At 43.2% G+C, this 17,324-nt stretch overlaps 1 protein-coding gene across 3 annotated transcripts; it reads right to left on the reverse strand.

The window, feature by feature from the left end:
* Positions 1 to 3,023: 3,023 nt before the first annotated feature.
* LOC138958272 (uncharacterized) lies at positions 3,024 to 11,713 on the reverse strand. 3 transcript variants are annotated; one of them, XM_070329380.1, is made up of 2 exons: positions 11,610 to 11,713; positions 3,024 to 4,843 (listed from the first exon to the last, which is right to left on the reverse strand). In XM_070329380.1, the coding sequence occupies exon 2, from the start codon at positions 4,637 to 4,639 to the stop codon at positions 3,140 to 3,142; it is 1,500 nt and encodes a 499-aa protein (XP_070185481.1). In that variant the 5' UTR covers positions 4,640 to 4,843; positions 11,610 to 11,713; the 3' UTR covers positions 3,024 to 3,139. The 3 variants fall into 3 exon arrangements, with proteins under 3 accessions (XP_070185481.1, XP_070185483.1, XP_070185482.1); XM_070329382.1 differs by having other exon boundaries at positions 3,024 to 4,681; positions 11,610 to 11,678; XM_070329381.1 differs by having other exon boundaries at positions 3,024 to 4,840; positions 11,610 to 11,645.
* Between the last annotated feature and the right edge of the window lie 5,611 nt (positions 11,714 to 17,324).

Raw genomic sequence — 17,324 nt, forward strand, 5'->3', positions numbered from 1 at the left:
TGGATGCCAGAATGATAAGGTTCTAGTAATCAAAGCTCCATGGTTCCGCCCCAAACCAATTTGAATTTTATCTTTTGCTCAGCGGCCCTGGCGCAAAATGCCGTGTAAATTGCCAGCGGTATCTCAGTGCGGGCTCAGAGTTATAAAATCAGTTGATCTTTGGTTGAGGTAAACAGGATCTAGGAAAACAGCTTGCCATCGAAGCCTAAACCCACTCAAGTTTAAGTATGTTTTCCTTGCCTCTCAAAATATCGTTTGAATTGTGTATTTGATAATACTGTAATATAACTTTTTAACTTGTGATTTTTGGCGAACTATGCCACGTAAATCTAAAGTTAGATAAATGAATACCTTACATTCTTTCTTAAAGGCACAGTAAGCCTCCCGTAAACCATCACAGATACTGTCAGGCATTTACACGCAGTCCAAACACCCTTCTATTTGAACGCTCACCAAACGTGAGAGAAGACTTGCCAACAGGCCAAAAAGAAACTAAGAGAGAGAGAGAGAGAGAGAGAGAGAGAGAGAGAGAGAGAGAGAGAGAGAGAGAGAGAGAGAGAGAGAGAGAGAGAGAGAGAGAGAGAGAGAGAAACCTTATTTTACAAGGATAAAGATTTAAGGCTTAGCGAGAGAGTTCTCGTGATTGTTTTAATTAAAAAACTCATTCATAAAAACTAGAGACTATGTTACTGATCAAAACGAATGATGAATCTGCTGTATCATTCGCATGTCGGAAAGCTCGGCCTACGCGCATCTCTCAAATATGACCTTCTCTTGTCTACTGGCTCGGAAGATTTATTCTACTCCCAAATAGCACTTTTTTGCACCTCTTATGACTCCTTCGTCCTCTAGAATCCCGTACCCATACCAAATACGAGCTGATTTGGTGAAATAAAGCACATTTGTGACCCTCCACCACGAAATGAGTCGCATGTCACCTCGCGCGGTTCTGCGCTAGGCTTAATATAAGTCCGGGGAGTGTCTGGTAACAGTGTGAGGGTCACCTTAGTCACAGGCTTATAACTCAAACAGTTTTTGCTCTTTTCTAAAACGGTTTTCACCACTGGATAGAGCATAAAAAACTCTTTAGGAAAATGTAAAAATATGAAAATCATGCAAAGGTGACATGCGACTCATCCCGTGGTGGAGGGTCACATTTCTACTTGCGAAACCCATCGAACAGCCATTTCCGGTGCTCGATCGCCGACATTTTCAGCTTTAAAGGCTATTTACGGGCAAATATCAACCGCTCCCTATGCATCGAGAAGCAAAGTTAGTCATCGCTGAATCAGTAGCTTACCTTAAATCCCGACATAAATCAAACAATACCTAGAAAACAGACAAAACTTGCCTTCAAACGTGTCAGGCGCGGCCTTCGGCTTCCGCTCGGCCTTAATCAGGTTATCCCCCGTGACCTAGGATGTTCCCGTTTGGTGAGCGTTCAAATGGAAGGGTGTTTGTACTGTGTGTAAAAGCCTGACAGTATCTGTGATGGTTTACGGGAGGCTTATTAGCTGTGCCTTTAAGCTTAAATAAGTGGTTCATAGGGCTACTAAAGGACACGAAGGTTTGAAGATAAGCTTACCTGTGCGTTCATGGAATAGCCTAATCAAACTTGTTGAAAAAAGCATTCAACAGCCGCCATAGCCTATAGTGGGTAAGACGTCGGCCTCCGATGCGGAAGGGTGAGTGATCGAATCCCAGGTTCGGCGGAAATTTATTTCAGAGTCAACTTTGTGTGCAGACTCTCTTCGGTGTCCGAACTCCCCCCCGTGTACACTACCTACACACACACACGCTAAAGATCCCACGAGTGACAAAAGGGTCTTTCCTGGCAAAAATTGCTTAGGCACAGTTAATAATTGTCTACCTATACCCGTGTGACTTGGAATAATAGGCCGTGAAAGGTAAATATGCGCCGAAATGGCTGCAATTACTGGCCGTATAAAATTTCATCTCACACGGCATCACTGCAGAGCGCCTAGAACTGTACCCACGGAATATGCGCGATATAAGCCTCATTGATTGATTGATTGAGTGATCGAATCCGGGGCACACCTGGTGGAATAAGGATGGTGGATTTTCCTAACTCTCAGGTCACCTTATGTGCAGACCTACCAGTGCCTTACTCTCCTTTTGTGTGTAGGCTACACTCAGGCACACGATCAAGTGCGCACGGAAAAGATCATGTAATCCACATCAGAGTTTGGTGGGTAATAGAAACAAGAAAATACCAAGCATGCATTCACCGAAATCGGTGAATGACTGCCTGAATGTTGGGGTTAAAACGGTCATACACGTAAAACACACTCGTGCGAAAACCACGAGTGTGTACGTGGGAGTTTCAGCCCATGAATGCAGAAGAAAAAGAAAAGAGCATTCCGTCCGTGCAGCCCTGTGTACCGAGACGTTTTTGTGGCTGACTTTGATGTTTGATGTGAGTGACAAGACCCATTACTGACGATGATGTGGTTAGAAAGTTCTCGCAGGTGGAGCAGTTTTCCTTGTCAAGGCAACAGTTCATAAACACATGCATCAACGGTGTGACTGACTTTGATTGCTGCGTTCAGTGACGTCAGTGATGTAATGTGACGTAAGAGTGTTTGGCGGCCTTGTTTTTAACTCACGTTTCTAAAAAACGTCATCCTTGAATTGGCAAACGTTGTACGTGTGTGTGTGTGTGTGTGTGTGTGTGTGTGTGTGTGTGTGTGTGTGTGTGTGTGTGTGTGTGTGTGTGTGTGTGTGTGTGCGTGTGTGTGTGTTGGTGTGTTTGTGAGTGTGTCTGTGAAAAGAAATCAAAATACGAGCTGCATTTACTTTTTTGAAGTCATACAGACAGGAAGTCAGACAGACACACAGACAGACAGATACACACACACACACGAACGCACACACACACACACACACACGCACGCACACACACACACGCACACACACACACACACATACATACACACACACACACACACACACCAGGTCAGTGCACACACACACTAACACACACACACACTAACACACATATACACGATTTTGTTCACCGTTCACTGGTCGTAAAAGTAATATTACACCACAAAGAACAGAAAAAACAAATCAGGCCTTACAATTTACCTAAACAACCTACACAAAGGACAGATGTTCGTCAATTCTTCCCTGCTTTGGCCATCCGTTTTTTCCACCACTCCAGAGCATCCTCCGCGCTCATCCGTTGAGAGGGATTGCACACGCAGAGTCTGGACACCATGCCGAGCAGCGCACTCTTCACGTCAGTTGCCTCCCCTGATACAGCTCTCTCCACCGGCACAGATGTCCTCAACACTGGACCACCTTCATGACACTCACAACGGCAGAAGCTGTCCACGATCTGAAAAGCTGATGAATGGCCAGAACCAAAATCCGAGGTGGAATGTTGAGGTAGATTCAAGTCTTCGACGTCGCTTTCTGAGGTGAAATATTGTGACGGATTCAGGTCGTCAATACCGCTTTCTGCTGAGGAGTTTTGTGGTGAACACAAGTCTTCGACGTCGCTTTCTGAGGTGAAATGTTGTGACGGATTCAGGTCGTCAATACCGCTTTCTGCTGGGGATTGTTGTGGTAAACACAAGTCTTCGACGTCGCTTTCTGATGTGGGATACTTTGATGCATTCAGGCCGTCAGTACCGCTTTCTGCTGTGGAATTTTGTGGTGAACTCAACTCCTCAGTGTCACTCTCTGAACGACAGCAACCATGACTGCTCTCGCTATCGCAGGAACTGGCTCGGTACCTCTTGCTCCGTGGAGGAACGGGTAGGAACTCCTTCACAGAGTGGTGAGAGTTGGATCTGAGGTCGCCAGTCTCATATTGTGGGTCAGGTTCTTCTTTGTGTTTACTTGAAGAGCTATGGTCATTCTCAGGGTCAGCCACAACGGGCTGTGAATGACTTTCAGAGCTGTGTCTACAAGCAGAACAGTTCAAACAGTCATGGCAAGGTTTAGCTGGAGTTGGATGCTTCCCAGTTATGAGAAATTGACAGAGCTTGCCGAGACTCCAGAGGTCTGCCTGCAGCGCGTCATAGGGCGTGTGTGTGAGCACCTCCGGGGCCAGGTAGGCCTCGCGGCCCAGGTAGTCATCACACAACAGGGGGCGGCCGGCAGAGTCCCTGCAGCGCACGGCCAGCCCGAAGTCCGCCAGACGCACACGGCGCGGGGACAGCAGCAGGACGTTGGCGGGGTGAAGGTCGCGGTGCGCCACGTGCAGACGGTGACAGTGGGTCAAGGCCGTGGTGATCTGCCTGGCGCAGCACGTGAGCACGCCGTCTGGGAGCGGCCAGTGAAGCGTGACGTACCTTTCCAGGTCCCCCAGGGGGGCCAGCTCCAGCACCAGACACGCCACGCCGTCACGCACCACCGCCTCCTCCAAGCCGATCACGCACGACCCGCGCATGCGCAGTCGCGTCAGGCAGCTGATTTCCGCCGCCACTTGGGGGTCGGCCATGACGGAGCGACGCGCCACGATTCGCTTGACCGCCACCACGCTGCCCGTGCGCACACTGCTGACCGCGAACACGTCACTGAAGCCGCCACAGTCCAGCTGGCCCAGCAGCTCGTAGCCGTGGGTCAGTAGAAAGTCCTCCCACAGCTTCGGGTCCTTGACATATTCCATGTGGAATGGCTTTTGGTGGAGACGGAGGAAGTTTTTGTTGGTCTGCAACAGCGAAAGGTGAAAGATGTGTTGCTCAAGGTTGTAAGCATCAACGATCAAGGGGCATCTGAGGACATGCTTTCCACTTTGCGCACGCGGGGTTAAGTTGATTGTCTTGGGCTATAGGTTGGTTGACTGGAGATCAGGTTTATTTGCTGTAGGCTACTGCAATAAAAAAATAAAAATAAAACCACCACAATTATTACATACAATTAGATTTAATCGTATTCAAAATCATTGCTACGTTTTGAGAGAGAGAGAGAGAGAGAGAGAGAGAGAGAGAGAGAGAGAGAGAGAGAGAGAGAGAGAGAGAGAGAGAGAGAGAGAGAGAGAGAGAGAGAGAAGGGGGGGGGGTTGGAAAGCAAATCCGTAGAAATCTACCGCGGAATAAAAAGCTGCACACGAGTACAAATTATTTAAAAACGATGAGAGAGAGCGAGGGAGCTTTTTTCAACCCCACACTCCTGTAACTGACTCCGGTAGGTTGGGCCAACTTCGCAGTTCTTTTAGGATTCTTTTTAAATCATTTCATGATCTTTTTACCACATCATTCTCCTGTGTATTTTCAGAAAATACCGAGAATAATGATTAAATGATAGCTACGCCTTCGCTATCTTTTGCCTAACTTAATAAACAGGTCCCAAGATGTTGCTAATACGCAATAATGAGTGGAAAATGAGGTTGATAAACCGACGCACGAGGAATTTCTTACCATTAAACACTGAAAACGGAGGCGTAAAAGTATTCAAACAGATACAATGTCAAAAATGTTGGCTGCGATGCCAATATTTCCTCGTGTTTTATGTTCAAACGGATATATTTGCGATAAGAAACGCGGCGCATTTAGGTGATCTATTCTTTTGCTAGTTTGTTTTCAAGACTGGGAAGGATAACAAACAGAAAATAAAGAGAAAGCTTTTTTCGCTTGGCAGTTTGTTCTCGGGACTCAGACAAAAATAGACAAAGATGCATAGGGGTTTTCAGCAATGATCCCAAGCCCGTGAACCCGTGAGTGTTTTCAATGGTTATTTTTGTGTTTGAATCGTTGCTGCCAAGAAAACAGTCAGTAATTCCGCGTGCCCAGGGAAAGTGGAACCTTTTTGTGTGTGTAGCATCCTGATTTTATTTATTTATTTATTTATTTATTTGGTGTTTAACGTCGTTTTCAACCACGAAGGTTATATCGCGACGAAGCATCCTGATTGATCACTTGTGATTGTACAAAGCCAATATTAGTTGCATGAGAAAAAGACAATTGTGAGTGAAAAACAAAGACATCACCATCCCACGTTTAAGATAGGGGTATGTTCGGCACAGTATCGAGCATTTGAACCCACTTTTGTCTCCATAACCACATATTCCACCTTGTCAGCTCCCCCCCCCTCCCACCCTCCTTCATCGTTTTGTCACGTATCAATTTTCATCACTTTTTACCATACATATATACACACACCCCTTTCTTCTTATAGGATCTTCACTTGCTCCACTTTCTAAATTCGGCCCCCTTCCCCTCCCCAATATCCCCCCCCCCCGTCCCCCCTCTGCGTTCCTTTGTCCTAAATAAATCCCTGCGCCTTGAATATTATGTGCGCGATATAAATTGCATTAAAAAGAAAATCCCTGCGCTTAGAACTGTACCCACGGAATACGCGCGATATAAGCCTCATATTGATCATTGATTGATTGATTGTCCCTGCAAATATCTCACGCAGTCTTCAACTAGACAGTTTATTTGTTGGTGTTCCTGTGTGCCTGTATCTCTGTCTACCTCCCTGTCTGTCTCGTCCGTCTGTCTGTTCTTTCTCACTCCACGCTCTCCTGCCGAATCTATCTCGGAGTCATTTACTGATTTTTCTTGGAGTGTGTGAATAATATTTCATATGTCTAAGTGCAAGGGTTGGCTCAGTTGATTTCTGTTTCATGATGTTGTTGTTATTGTAGGCATTGTGTCCGTGATGATAGTAACACCTTCGTGCATACGATATAGGCGTGTGAAATGTTTTTGTACTCGTATGAACTGATTAAGGAGACATGCTCTTCGCATTATCTGAAAATAAACACGTCATGAAAGACAAGGGTTTGTTGGAGAGTCGGGATTTTCCAAGCGGCATTTGCTGACTTCGAGTCATAAAACTGGTGAAGCTCTAAAACAGACGCACTTCTCATTTGTAGTTGTCAAAATAAAACAAAGATTAACAGCTACAAAACAATGACTATTTTGTTCCTAGTTGCTGTGCTCACTACCAAGCACATTAACACAAACCCCACACATCCCGCTCTCCTTCCACACTCCCGCATGGTTATACCATGGTAGCTAGTGCAAACGGTAATTTTTTTTATTTTCCTTGTAAGTTCTTTGTCATTCGTGTCTTTTGGTTCCTCCGATAGCGGCGTATGGCTGCCTAAATGGCGGGGTAAACACGGTCATACACGTAAAAATCCACTCGTGCAAAATCACGAGTGTACGTGGGAGTTTCAGCCCACGAACGCAGAAGAAGAAGAAGAAGAAGAAGTGTCTTTTGATTTGTTTTCATTTGCTTCTAGACCATGTGTTGTTAGTTTATACGATTTTGCTGAATACAAACTTGCGGAAGGTAACTTCTAAGATCGTAACTCGCAGAAATGGTCTTTGTAATCGTGAAAGGTGAACATTGTAAACCAAATCTGCTTGTGTATGTGCGTACCATTGTGGTAAGATTGCGTGCGGGCGTTCTCACGAGTCCGAACATTTCTTGACTGCGTAAGTCCAGACAACCTGCTTGAGACTAGTGAAGTGTATGGTATTGGTAAGTAAACAGATCAGCCGATATTGTTTTGAGACTTGTACACTAACGTGGACAATGCCTTCAGTCCAAAACATTTCAAATGCGGCTGCATAAAAATATGCTAATTCACCCTTTCGTTTCGACTACATAATGATCCTTGTTATGCAAACGTGATTAGTAAAAAAAAAAAAAAAAGAGTGCCCGGCCATGCCCAGTGCATTTGACTATATGGCGACACCCCTCCGAACTTATCTTTTCTACTCAAGATAGGTGGCAGGTGGCCCAAATATTGCAGTAAAAAGGGCGATAAACCTTGTAATGAAAAGTGCAAAGAGCATCAGTTTATTCCTCCACAAAGCTCTCACACCGATCACGCGTTTAAAACATCAACACGAGAAATGGGCAAATCTGCTTTCGATCTTTCACAAGCTGGAGTTTCTCAAACGTGTATCCGTCGAAGAACTAATTGGCCAAACATTCATTAGGAGGATCTGCCATGCTCGCTGTGAAAACCTAGAAGCTCGTTAGTGTAGGAACGGGGTTCCAGGACGGTAGCAGGGATGCCTGTGCTGTAGAAATGATTTAGTTGTGATGAATTGATTGTGTGAGGCCCGTTGACTGTCAGTGGATTTTTTCGAGTTTGTTTGTTTGTTTGTTTGCCGACCACGAAGGGCCATATCAGGGCGGTGCTGCTTGGACATATAACGTGCGCCACACACAAGACAGAAGTCGCAGCACAGGCTTCATGTCTCACCCAGTCACATTATTCTGACACCGGACCAACCAGTCCTAGCACTAACCCCATAATGCCAGACGCCAGGCGGAGCAGCCACTAGATTGCCAATTTTAAAGTCTTAGGTATGACCCGGCCGGGGTTCGAACCCACGACCTCCCGATCACTGGGCGGACGCCTTACCACCAGGCCAACCGTGCCGATCATTTTTTCGAGTCAGTTGCCGGGCAGTTGGTAAAAGCAATCCGCGGTCTACACTGATTTATTATTGCCATATTGTTTTACACTTTTTTTGTTGTTGCCATGGACGCAAATACTAGATTTTTGCAATAACGTTCAGATTTAAAACCCCACAGTTCTTCAGGGAAGAAGATTGTACAGGTGCTAGGTTTGGTGGGTTTATCGTTCTGAAAATAATGTCATGATGGAAAATATCAGGTTTTTTTCTTCCCGTTGAAGTTGAAGGTCAGGACATTCGGATGACGATGTTAGAGTCATTCCTGTTTTACTGTTGCAACAATTGTTCGCACTTTTCATTTGAATAATAGACAATGTTCGGAAATAACTCCGTTAAGTTTTAATGGGTTGTGGAAGAGAGATTTGCTTTACCTTCTTTTCCCCTGCTTCATTATTTTAATATTGTTTCAGTTACAATTAATTATAGCAATTACTACGATGACAAACAGCAAGAACAAAAAGCGATCTTGCAACAAAAAAAGAAGAAAAAAACAACGACAACAACACACACACGCACAAACACCAACTGCATAATCACACGGGGGCAAAAAGGAAATAAAGGAAGATAACCGGACAGATAGAAAGACACAAAGTAGGACCATCAGGCAGAGAGAGAACAAATCTTAGTCTAAATACAGGAAAAAAGGGAAAGAAACAAAGTGGGACCATCAGGCAGAGAGAGAACAAATCTTAGTCTAAATACAGGAAAAAAGGGAAAGAAACAAAGTGGGACCATCAGGCAGAGAGAGAACAAATCTTAGTCTAAATACAGGAAAAAAGGGAAAGAAACAAAGTGGGACCATCAGGCAGAGAGAGAACAAATCTTAGTCTAAATACAGGAAAAAAGGGAAAGAAACAAAGTGGGACCATCAGACAGAGAGAGAACAAATCTTAGTCTAAATACAGGAAAAAAGGGAAAGAAACAAAGTGGGACCATCAGGCAGAGAGAGAACAAATCATAGTCTAAATACAGGAAAAAAGGGAAAGACAAAAAGAAAGAAACAGGCAGAAAGAAAAACAATCTTCACAGCCTCTTGCAGACTGACACACACACACATGAGAAAACGTTTAGAGAGCAAAAAGCGCAGGTGCAAAATTACAATATGCAAAAAGCCGGGCTGGTATGGGAACAATTAAAGCCATGTTGGAGCATACAAAATGTTTATGTGTTCTTCATTCTCTGCAAAAAACCCAAAAAACACCACCACGCAAACAATACTACAAAATATCAGTTTTCTCCTTGTTTGTGCATTTTTTTCATGAGCACTTTTCAGACTTCGTCTCATCAGCAAATGTTGCGTTTTGTTCTATTTTTGAACACAGACTTTTTCAGCCTTACACAGTTATCTCTCAAAACAAAATGATTCACGACATTGCGAATTTGTAAGTGTTGTTGAAGAGTGTTGTTATTCTGATGTGTAGTGTATTAATTGTATGACTGATTTTTTTTTTTAATGAAGTATCTCCTCTTGATTCTTGGTTTTCTAAATCTGTGTATTTGTTTATTTGCCTGCAAATCTGACAAGGTCTCTATCGCAATACGGCATTGCAACAAACACACCTTTTTGCTCGCATGCAAATGTTTGTATGTCTGTTGGTGTGCGTGAATATTCTCAGCTGCAATGAGCTTCGGTTCAGCGTGTTCTCCGTAGTTCGCTGTTACAAGGAACTTCTAATTCAGAATGGTCGTGAGTTGTTGCAATGAACATATTTTTTCAGTATGGTCGTGTGTATTTACAGTGAACATAGGTGTGTTGTTGCAATGAACATATTCAATATGGCCTTGTGTTGTTACAATGAACATCTTATTCAATATGGCCTTGTGTTGTTGCAATGGACATCTTATTCAATATGGCCTTGTGTTGTTACAATGAACATCTTATTCAATATGGCCGTGTGTTGTTGCAATGAACATCTTATTCAATATGGCCTTGTGTTGTTACAATGAACATCTTATTCAATATGGCCTTGTGTTGTTACAATGAACATCTTATTCTATATGGCCGTGTGTTGTTACAATGAACATCTTATTCAATATGGCCTTGTGTTGTTACAATGAACATCTTATTCAATATGGCCATGTGTTGTTACAATGAACATCTTATTCAATATGGCCGTGTGTTGTTACAATGAACATCTTATTCAATATGGCCTTGTGTTGTTACAATGAACATCTTATTCAATATGGCCAAGTGTTGTAACAATGAACATCTTATTCAATATGGCCTTGCGTTGTTGCAATGAACATCTTATTCAATATGGCCGTGTGTTGTTACAATAAACATATAATTCAGTATGGTCGCGTGTTGTTGCAATGAACATCTTATTCAATATGGCCTTGTGTTGTTACAATGAACATCTTATTCAATATGGCCATGTGTTGTTACAATGAGCATCTTATTCAATATGGCCTTGTGTTGTTGCAATAAACATATAATTCAGTATGGTCGCGTGTTGTTGCAATGAACATCTTATTCAATATGGCCTTGCGTTGTTACAATGAACATCTTATTCAATATGGCCGTGTGTTTTTGCAATGAACATAAAATTCAGTATGGCCGTGTGTTGTGACAATAAACATATAATTCAATGAGGCCGTGTGATTTTGCAATGAATATCCAATTCAGCATGTCCAATCTCGGCTGCATTGTTCACCAGGACCGTAGTTTACAGTTGCAGTGAACTACGACCTATTAGGCAGGTCCGTCTACATATTTGTTTCGTCAACAGAGCCGTCCGTCTGTGTATTGCATTGAACTTATAACTCTGCAAAATCTTTACAAAGACAACTTAGAGATTTGTCAACCTCTCTACAAGGAATAGATCTGCTATTGTTTCAGGTTTCAGAGTTTGTTTGTTTTTATCCAGTTGAAAACTATATCTATCTTTGTGTACATGATTTACAACAACAGCAACAACAACAACAACAACAACACCAACAACAACAACAACAACAACAACAACAACAACAACAACAACAACAACAACAACAGTGATTAACAATTTCGTTCGGCCATTCACAAAAGACTTCAAATTAATGTACATACCACCACCACCACCACCACCACTACAACAACAACAACAACAACAACAACAACAACAACAACAACAACAACAACAACAACAACAACAACAACAACAACAACAACAACAACAGTTCAGCCGTTCATAAAAGTCTACACATTCTTGTACATACCCGAAAAGACTGTACATTATCCCTTGGCCATCACAGTGTCCTCTACCAGGCCTTCTATTAGCTTTTGCAGGTTGCAAGCTCAAGCCTGACTTTTAAAGCCTCGTTGCACATCTACCTAACCCCACCCCGCTCTCCGCCACCCCCCATTTTTACCTTTCCACCCAGTAATCTCCCTTCCTCTCCTCCCCTTCCGCAATTACCTCCCTTAGATTGGATACTGCGAACAGACACAAGCCATACATTAGACGGCGAAGGAAAAGCAAGCAGGCCCTACTAGTTTTCCGGTGTAACACGACATTTTTACTCCACGAAAAATGTACTCCGGAGTAAAAATTTCGTACGAAATTCTTACTCCGAGTAAATTTTTCGTACGAGAAAAGAACTGCCCAAGGCACGAAAAAATTACTCCCTCCACGAAATGTTTACTCCCCATTTTTTTACTTTAAGTAAAAAATCTCGTACGCGAAAATGGGATGCGGGCGAAGGGATAATGCCAAAATTGGCATTTCGCGCGAACGAATGTCGCGCTAGCCTCCCTCCACCCCTTCCACCACCAAGACTAACAGGGGACAAGGGAGTCAAAATTACGTACACCTGGCATGGGAAGTTAAATTGCTCGTGTTAGGGTGAAGTAATTTATTCGTTTTTTATTCGTCAGGGGAGTAACATTTGTGTACGAAATGTTAACTCGGAACTCACCTGTCGTGGGGAGTAATTTTCTCGTGTAATGGGGGAGTGCTTTTTTCGTAAAGGGAGTAACATTTTCGTACGAAATTTTTACTCCGGAGTAAAAATCTCGTGGGAGTAATTTTCTCGTGTTACACCGGAACTCCCTTGCTGCACGCTAGCTCGCAGAGTGTAATAACATTAAAAGATTAGACAGGCAGCCTCGTGGGGGGTGAGAAACGCACCCCGGGTCAGTGAAGATGAGCGAAGTGTTGTTACGCCATCTGAGTCAGCCTGACAGTGTAATGGAGGCGATGTCATCTAGGAGTGCTTTTTTCTCCCCTCTCTTTCTTTCCTTAAGTCTTTCTTTCAATGTTTGCATTTCTTTCATTTCTTTTTCTCTCTCTCATTGTGTGTGGTTCATTCATTCATTCACACATGTATTTATCATTTCTTCCTCGGAGTTTGTTTTTAACTTCTGTCCTTCTTTGGTTCTTCCGCTGATTCTTTCCTTTCTTTCTTGATTTCTTTCATGGAATAACTGGATAGTATACCATTTCTCCTTTTTTTTCTCCATTTTTGTTCCTTTCCATTTGTATTTGTTTCATGTTTTTCCCCCCTAACGTTTTTTTCTTTCTGGTTCTCTTCTCTTTTTTTTCTCTGTCTCTCTTTCAGAATTCTTCTGTCGTTCCATTGTTTCTTTCTTTTTTTCTTCAATTCCGTGGCTTCTCCTTTGATTTCATTCATTCTCACCTCTATGTTCCACACCGTATACCGTGGTTGCACCACTTTAAATCATACCATCTGACCCGGATGTCAAGAAATGACCATAGATCACATTAGAATCGCGTGTAGCCTTTCTCATGTGCTTGAATTTCCCTAGTAACTGCGGAAAGTCAAAATGTGCATATAATGCGCTTGAAATGTGTAAATACTTGAAGGCTGACGTTCACAAACACATTGAAGCAATGAAACAAATCGATGATATGATGCTATGACACCTTGGGCCAAAGTACAAACGGCAGTTTTGTGATGATATGTCATTAGTGAGGAATTACCGGTGATTTTGTGCAGAAACTTACGTCGCGTGTCACCCTTCGGACAGACAAATACGGGTGCAACCGCTTCGGACAGACTTGCCTAGTGCAACCACGGTATACGGTGTGTGTTCTGTCCTTTTTACACCCCCGGTATAGGGGTGTGTATAGGTTTCGCTCGATGTGTTTGTTTGTTTGTTTGTTTGTGTGTTTGTGTTCGCATATAGATCTCAAGAATGAACGGACCGATCGTCACCAAACTTGGTGAACAGGTTCTATACATTCCTGAGACGGTCCGTACAAAAATTGGGACCAGTCAAACACACGGTTAGGGAGTTATTGGTGGATTAAAATTATACAAGGACTTATAGAGGAACATCTTAATGGTCAAAGGGAAATAACCATTCTCACTCAGTCACTGCCACCAACTGAGAAGGTTATTTCCCTTAGACGGGGGTGTTTTTCCTACCTCGTAGGAATTTCTTGTTGTATTCAGTTCCTCCCCCCCCCCTCCCCGATTTGTACTTTCTCCCTACAGTGTTGTCTCCCGTTTGTTTTCTTTTTTCCCGTGTCCTCAAAACGGTTCACGCTAAATTGACAGACAAGGGCCGCCTGTGACTGTTGTTAAACGACAGCAACGTGTAGCAGCCACACCTGGCTAGGAGTGTTACTTTGTCCGTATGACAGTAGCATGTCGCGATCATGTCTAGATCTTGTGCGGGTTGTCACTTTGAACTGCCGGCAAATTAAACAGGTATACAAATTAGTGAGTCTTCTCACACGTCTTTGAACTAACAAACAAACGAACAATTAAAAATAAAAATAAAGGACGGAACATTGTGTAAATCTTCTCACCCAAACCAACCAACCAACCAACCAAACTAACCAAACCAACCAACCAACCAACTTGCAACCAACCAACCAACCGACCAACCAACCAACCAACTAACCAAACCAACCAATTGCAACCAACCAACCAACCAACCAACCAACCAACCAACCAAACCAACCAACAAACCAATTGCAACCAACCAACAAACAATACAATGCTCTTATGCTAGTAATTGCCAGGATGAATTCAGCAGCAGCGTGTTCACAGGATAATACTCGTTAAATATCTAATTTTTTTCACAGAATATAAAATTGAGATGAAAAAAACCCATGCTCTGTGCTCTGTGTTAGAGAATTCGCCCCAAGGTTTTTAGACGATTGTACTTTAAAGATTCCAGATTTGTTTGTCTAGATTTTCCTTTCTTCCAGTGTTGGATGTTTGTTTGATTGACCCTTTGACTGCCACAATACGTATCTGATACGTTCTTTGCTGCAGACAAAAAAAACAATTACCTGACAAGGGTTATTGCCCTTTGAATTTACAGCCGGATGATTGCCTCCCCTGGAGACCAGTTTCTCACTTTTGGTGTAGTTGTCATACTTTGCAGGTTATGATTTTTTTATATTGAATTTTTTAAGCTAGATTCTTCCAGCAGTGAGGAGGTTGGTGATCCAAGTAACCTAAGTTTAGGGTGGCATCAGCGTGACCGACGTCAGTTTCAAACAGTTAGACTGAGGTCAGTGAACTATTTACTCGGGTAAATATACTGCAAGCCTCGGGGGGGAAAACAGCGCTATGCATACAAACCGTACATGTCTGTCAGTTCCGAGCTTCACTCTAACGGATGTGAATTTGCGGCTCTGGCATTTTCTTTCTCGTTCTTCTCCGTAGTTCCTCGTACTTTGGCCTTGACGGTACTTTGTTTGTGGTGCTTCTTGCTTCAAGGCTGGGTGGATTGGGGGGAGGGGGAGGGGCCGGTGGGGGCATGGTGGTGATGATGGGGAGCGTACCTGCTAATATACTTGCCTACAGTCTCTAACCCCATCCAAACCCAGCCCTTTCTTTTTTTTGGAATAGATTTATAATGTTATGTCACACATATGTGCCAACGCGCATTTTGTGTTTTGAATAGGAGCAAATCTCTGTCTTCCTCTGTCTTTATTTTACCTGACTCCGATCTTAGTCTCTGAACAACTAGAATAATTTGGCCATTGTTGTCTTCAACTCATCGTCTTCAAGTTAATTCTACCTTGTACTGTCCCTTCCCTTGCAGGTTAGATTGTTATCTATATATCTATCTAAGCTCAGCCTCCTCACCGTCTTCTTTCGTATTTTCCCAAATACAGTGGAACCCCCCTCTCAGAGGGCCCCAAAGGGTTTAAAATCGTGATCGTGATTGGCGTTTTTTGACCTTTCTGTGAACGTGATTGCCCAAATTTCCATTTCTGTGATCGTGATGGGACTTTGCCCGTGATCCGTGATGACAAAAAAATCAAGTCTCGTGATCGTGATCGTCATTTGTTTTCGTGATCGTGATGGGCATTATTGCAAAGCATTTTATTTTCAACGTACATTTTTCACAGCTGTATCACTCTTTGATCCTCTATTCGTCAAGGTGTTTGTGATCGTGAAAACAAAAATCAAGGTAACTGTGATCGTGAAAGCTAAAATTTCCCTTCCCGTGATCGTGATGATACCCCCCCTTTGGGGCCCTCCTCTCAAGACCTGACAAATCTGGAGGAAACTCAAGTCTTAAAAGGGAGGTAGTTTTGAAGGTACATTTTGCAGACGTTATTTACACAATGTTTTGAAATGGAGGTACATTTTGCAGACGTTATTTACACAATGTTTTGAAAAGTGGGGTCTTAAAAGGGGGTTGTTTTTGAAAACGGTGTTGAGGGATTGGCGAGGTGTCCTTAAAGGCTGACATAGTCCTATTTAATTAGTTTAATTACTTCCAGGGCTTTTTCCATCGTTGCGGGGATGTATAAATTAAGCTTCCTGCAAAGTTTTAGGTTTGAAGTCCTTACCAATTACGAGAAATAATTAATTCTTTATTGCATTGTTTCGCAACAGTTCTCCAGGACTTGGGCTATTTTTAGACCGTTGACGTCACTTTGTGACGTTTCGTAAACCAAAGATGGCGTTTGAGACTGTTCTGTTTACATTCGACACTGTCAACACCACTTTACAATACTGAAATAATTTTTTCTGTGTTCGAAAGCTACAGCCAATCGTTATTATATCCCCTTAGGTACAGTTTTATAACATTATTGGCACATGTAAACAATATGAATTAATTAATGAACGTTACGAATATGGCAGCCTTTAACCTTCGCCAGTCCGGGATATCGACTACACACGGAAGACATCGTGGGGCCGTGCGTACCCATGCTTCTAAAGATGCAGACTTTTCCTTCTTTGAGAAACATGGGTCTGCACGGCCCCACGATGTTTGTAATCTAAATTTGACCTTTGTTTTTTTCGATTACTTCTCGCTGAAATTTTAGGACATAGGAACCTTGAAGGTGCCTGAGGCATTCTTAAAAGCTCATTAAAAAAAATTCCAACTAGTTTAAGAGATATTTGCAATTAAACACCCTTCTGGGTCCACACCGACCCACGTCCACCGGCGAAGGTTAAACCAGGGGTGGAGGGAGGGGGGGAGTGGGGGGGGGGGGGTGTCCTTAAAATGGGGTTCTTATGTACACCAAACGTTAGTGTTGCAGAGACCGCCATCTTTCAATGTGCATTCATGTTGCTTTTGTTTCTTCCCAGGCAGCGCTGTGCATTCTAACTCTAAGTACCAATTTTCGCTGCAACAACTGAAAGGAAAAGCTTGTCCTTATTTTTCCTTGCGTACTGTTCGCTTACAGGCATCCTCAATCCTACTCAGTGCGTACAGTGGAACCCCCTTTTAAGACACTCCCTGCCCCCGAGTTGACCCCCCCCCCCTTTAAGATGTTGTTTTCTTAGTCTTTTTAAATGTACCCCCCTTTTAAGATGACCTGCTGTTCAAGACCCGATCTCAAACCTTTGGAGGTCTTAACAAGCAGGTTTTTCTCCGTAACAAGCTTTTACCTACTGTTTCCATCCTCGCCTGGCCGCTCCTCGCAAGGTTTTCTCGTTTTCTGTATTGGACCCCCCTCTCCCCTCCAGCTCTATCTTTCCCACTTTGAT

Source organism: Littorina saxatilis, linkage group LG2 (assembly GCF_037325665.1).
Source record: "Littorina saxatilis isolate snail1 linkage group LG2, US_GU_Lsax_2.0, whole genome shotgun sequence".
Classification (NCBI taxonomy): domain Eukaryota; kingdom Metazoa; phylum Mollusca; class Gastropoda; order Littorinimorpha; family Littorinidae; genus Littorina; species Littorina saxatilis.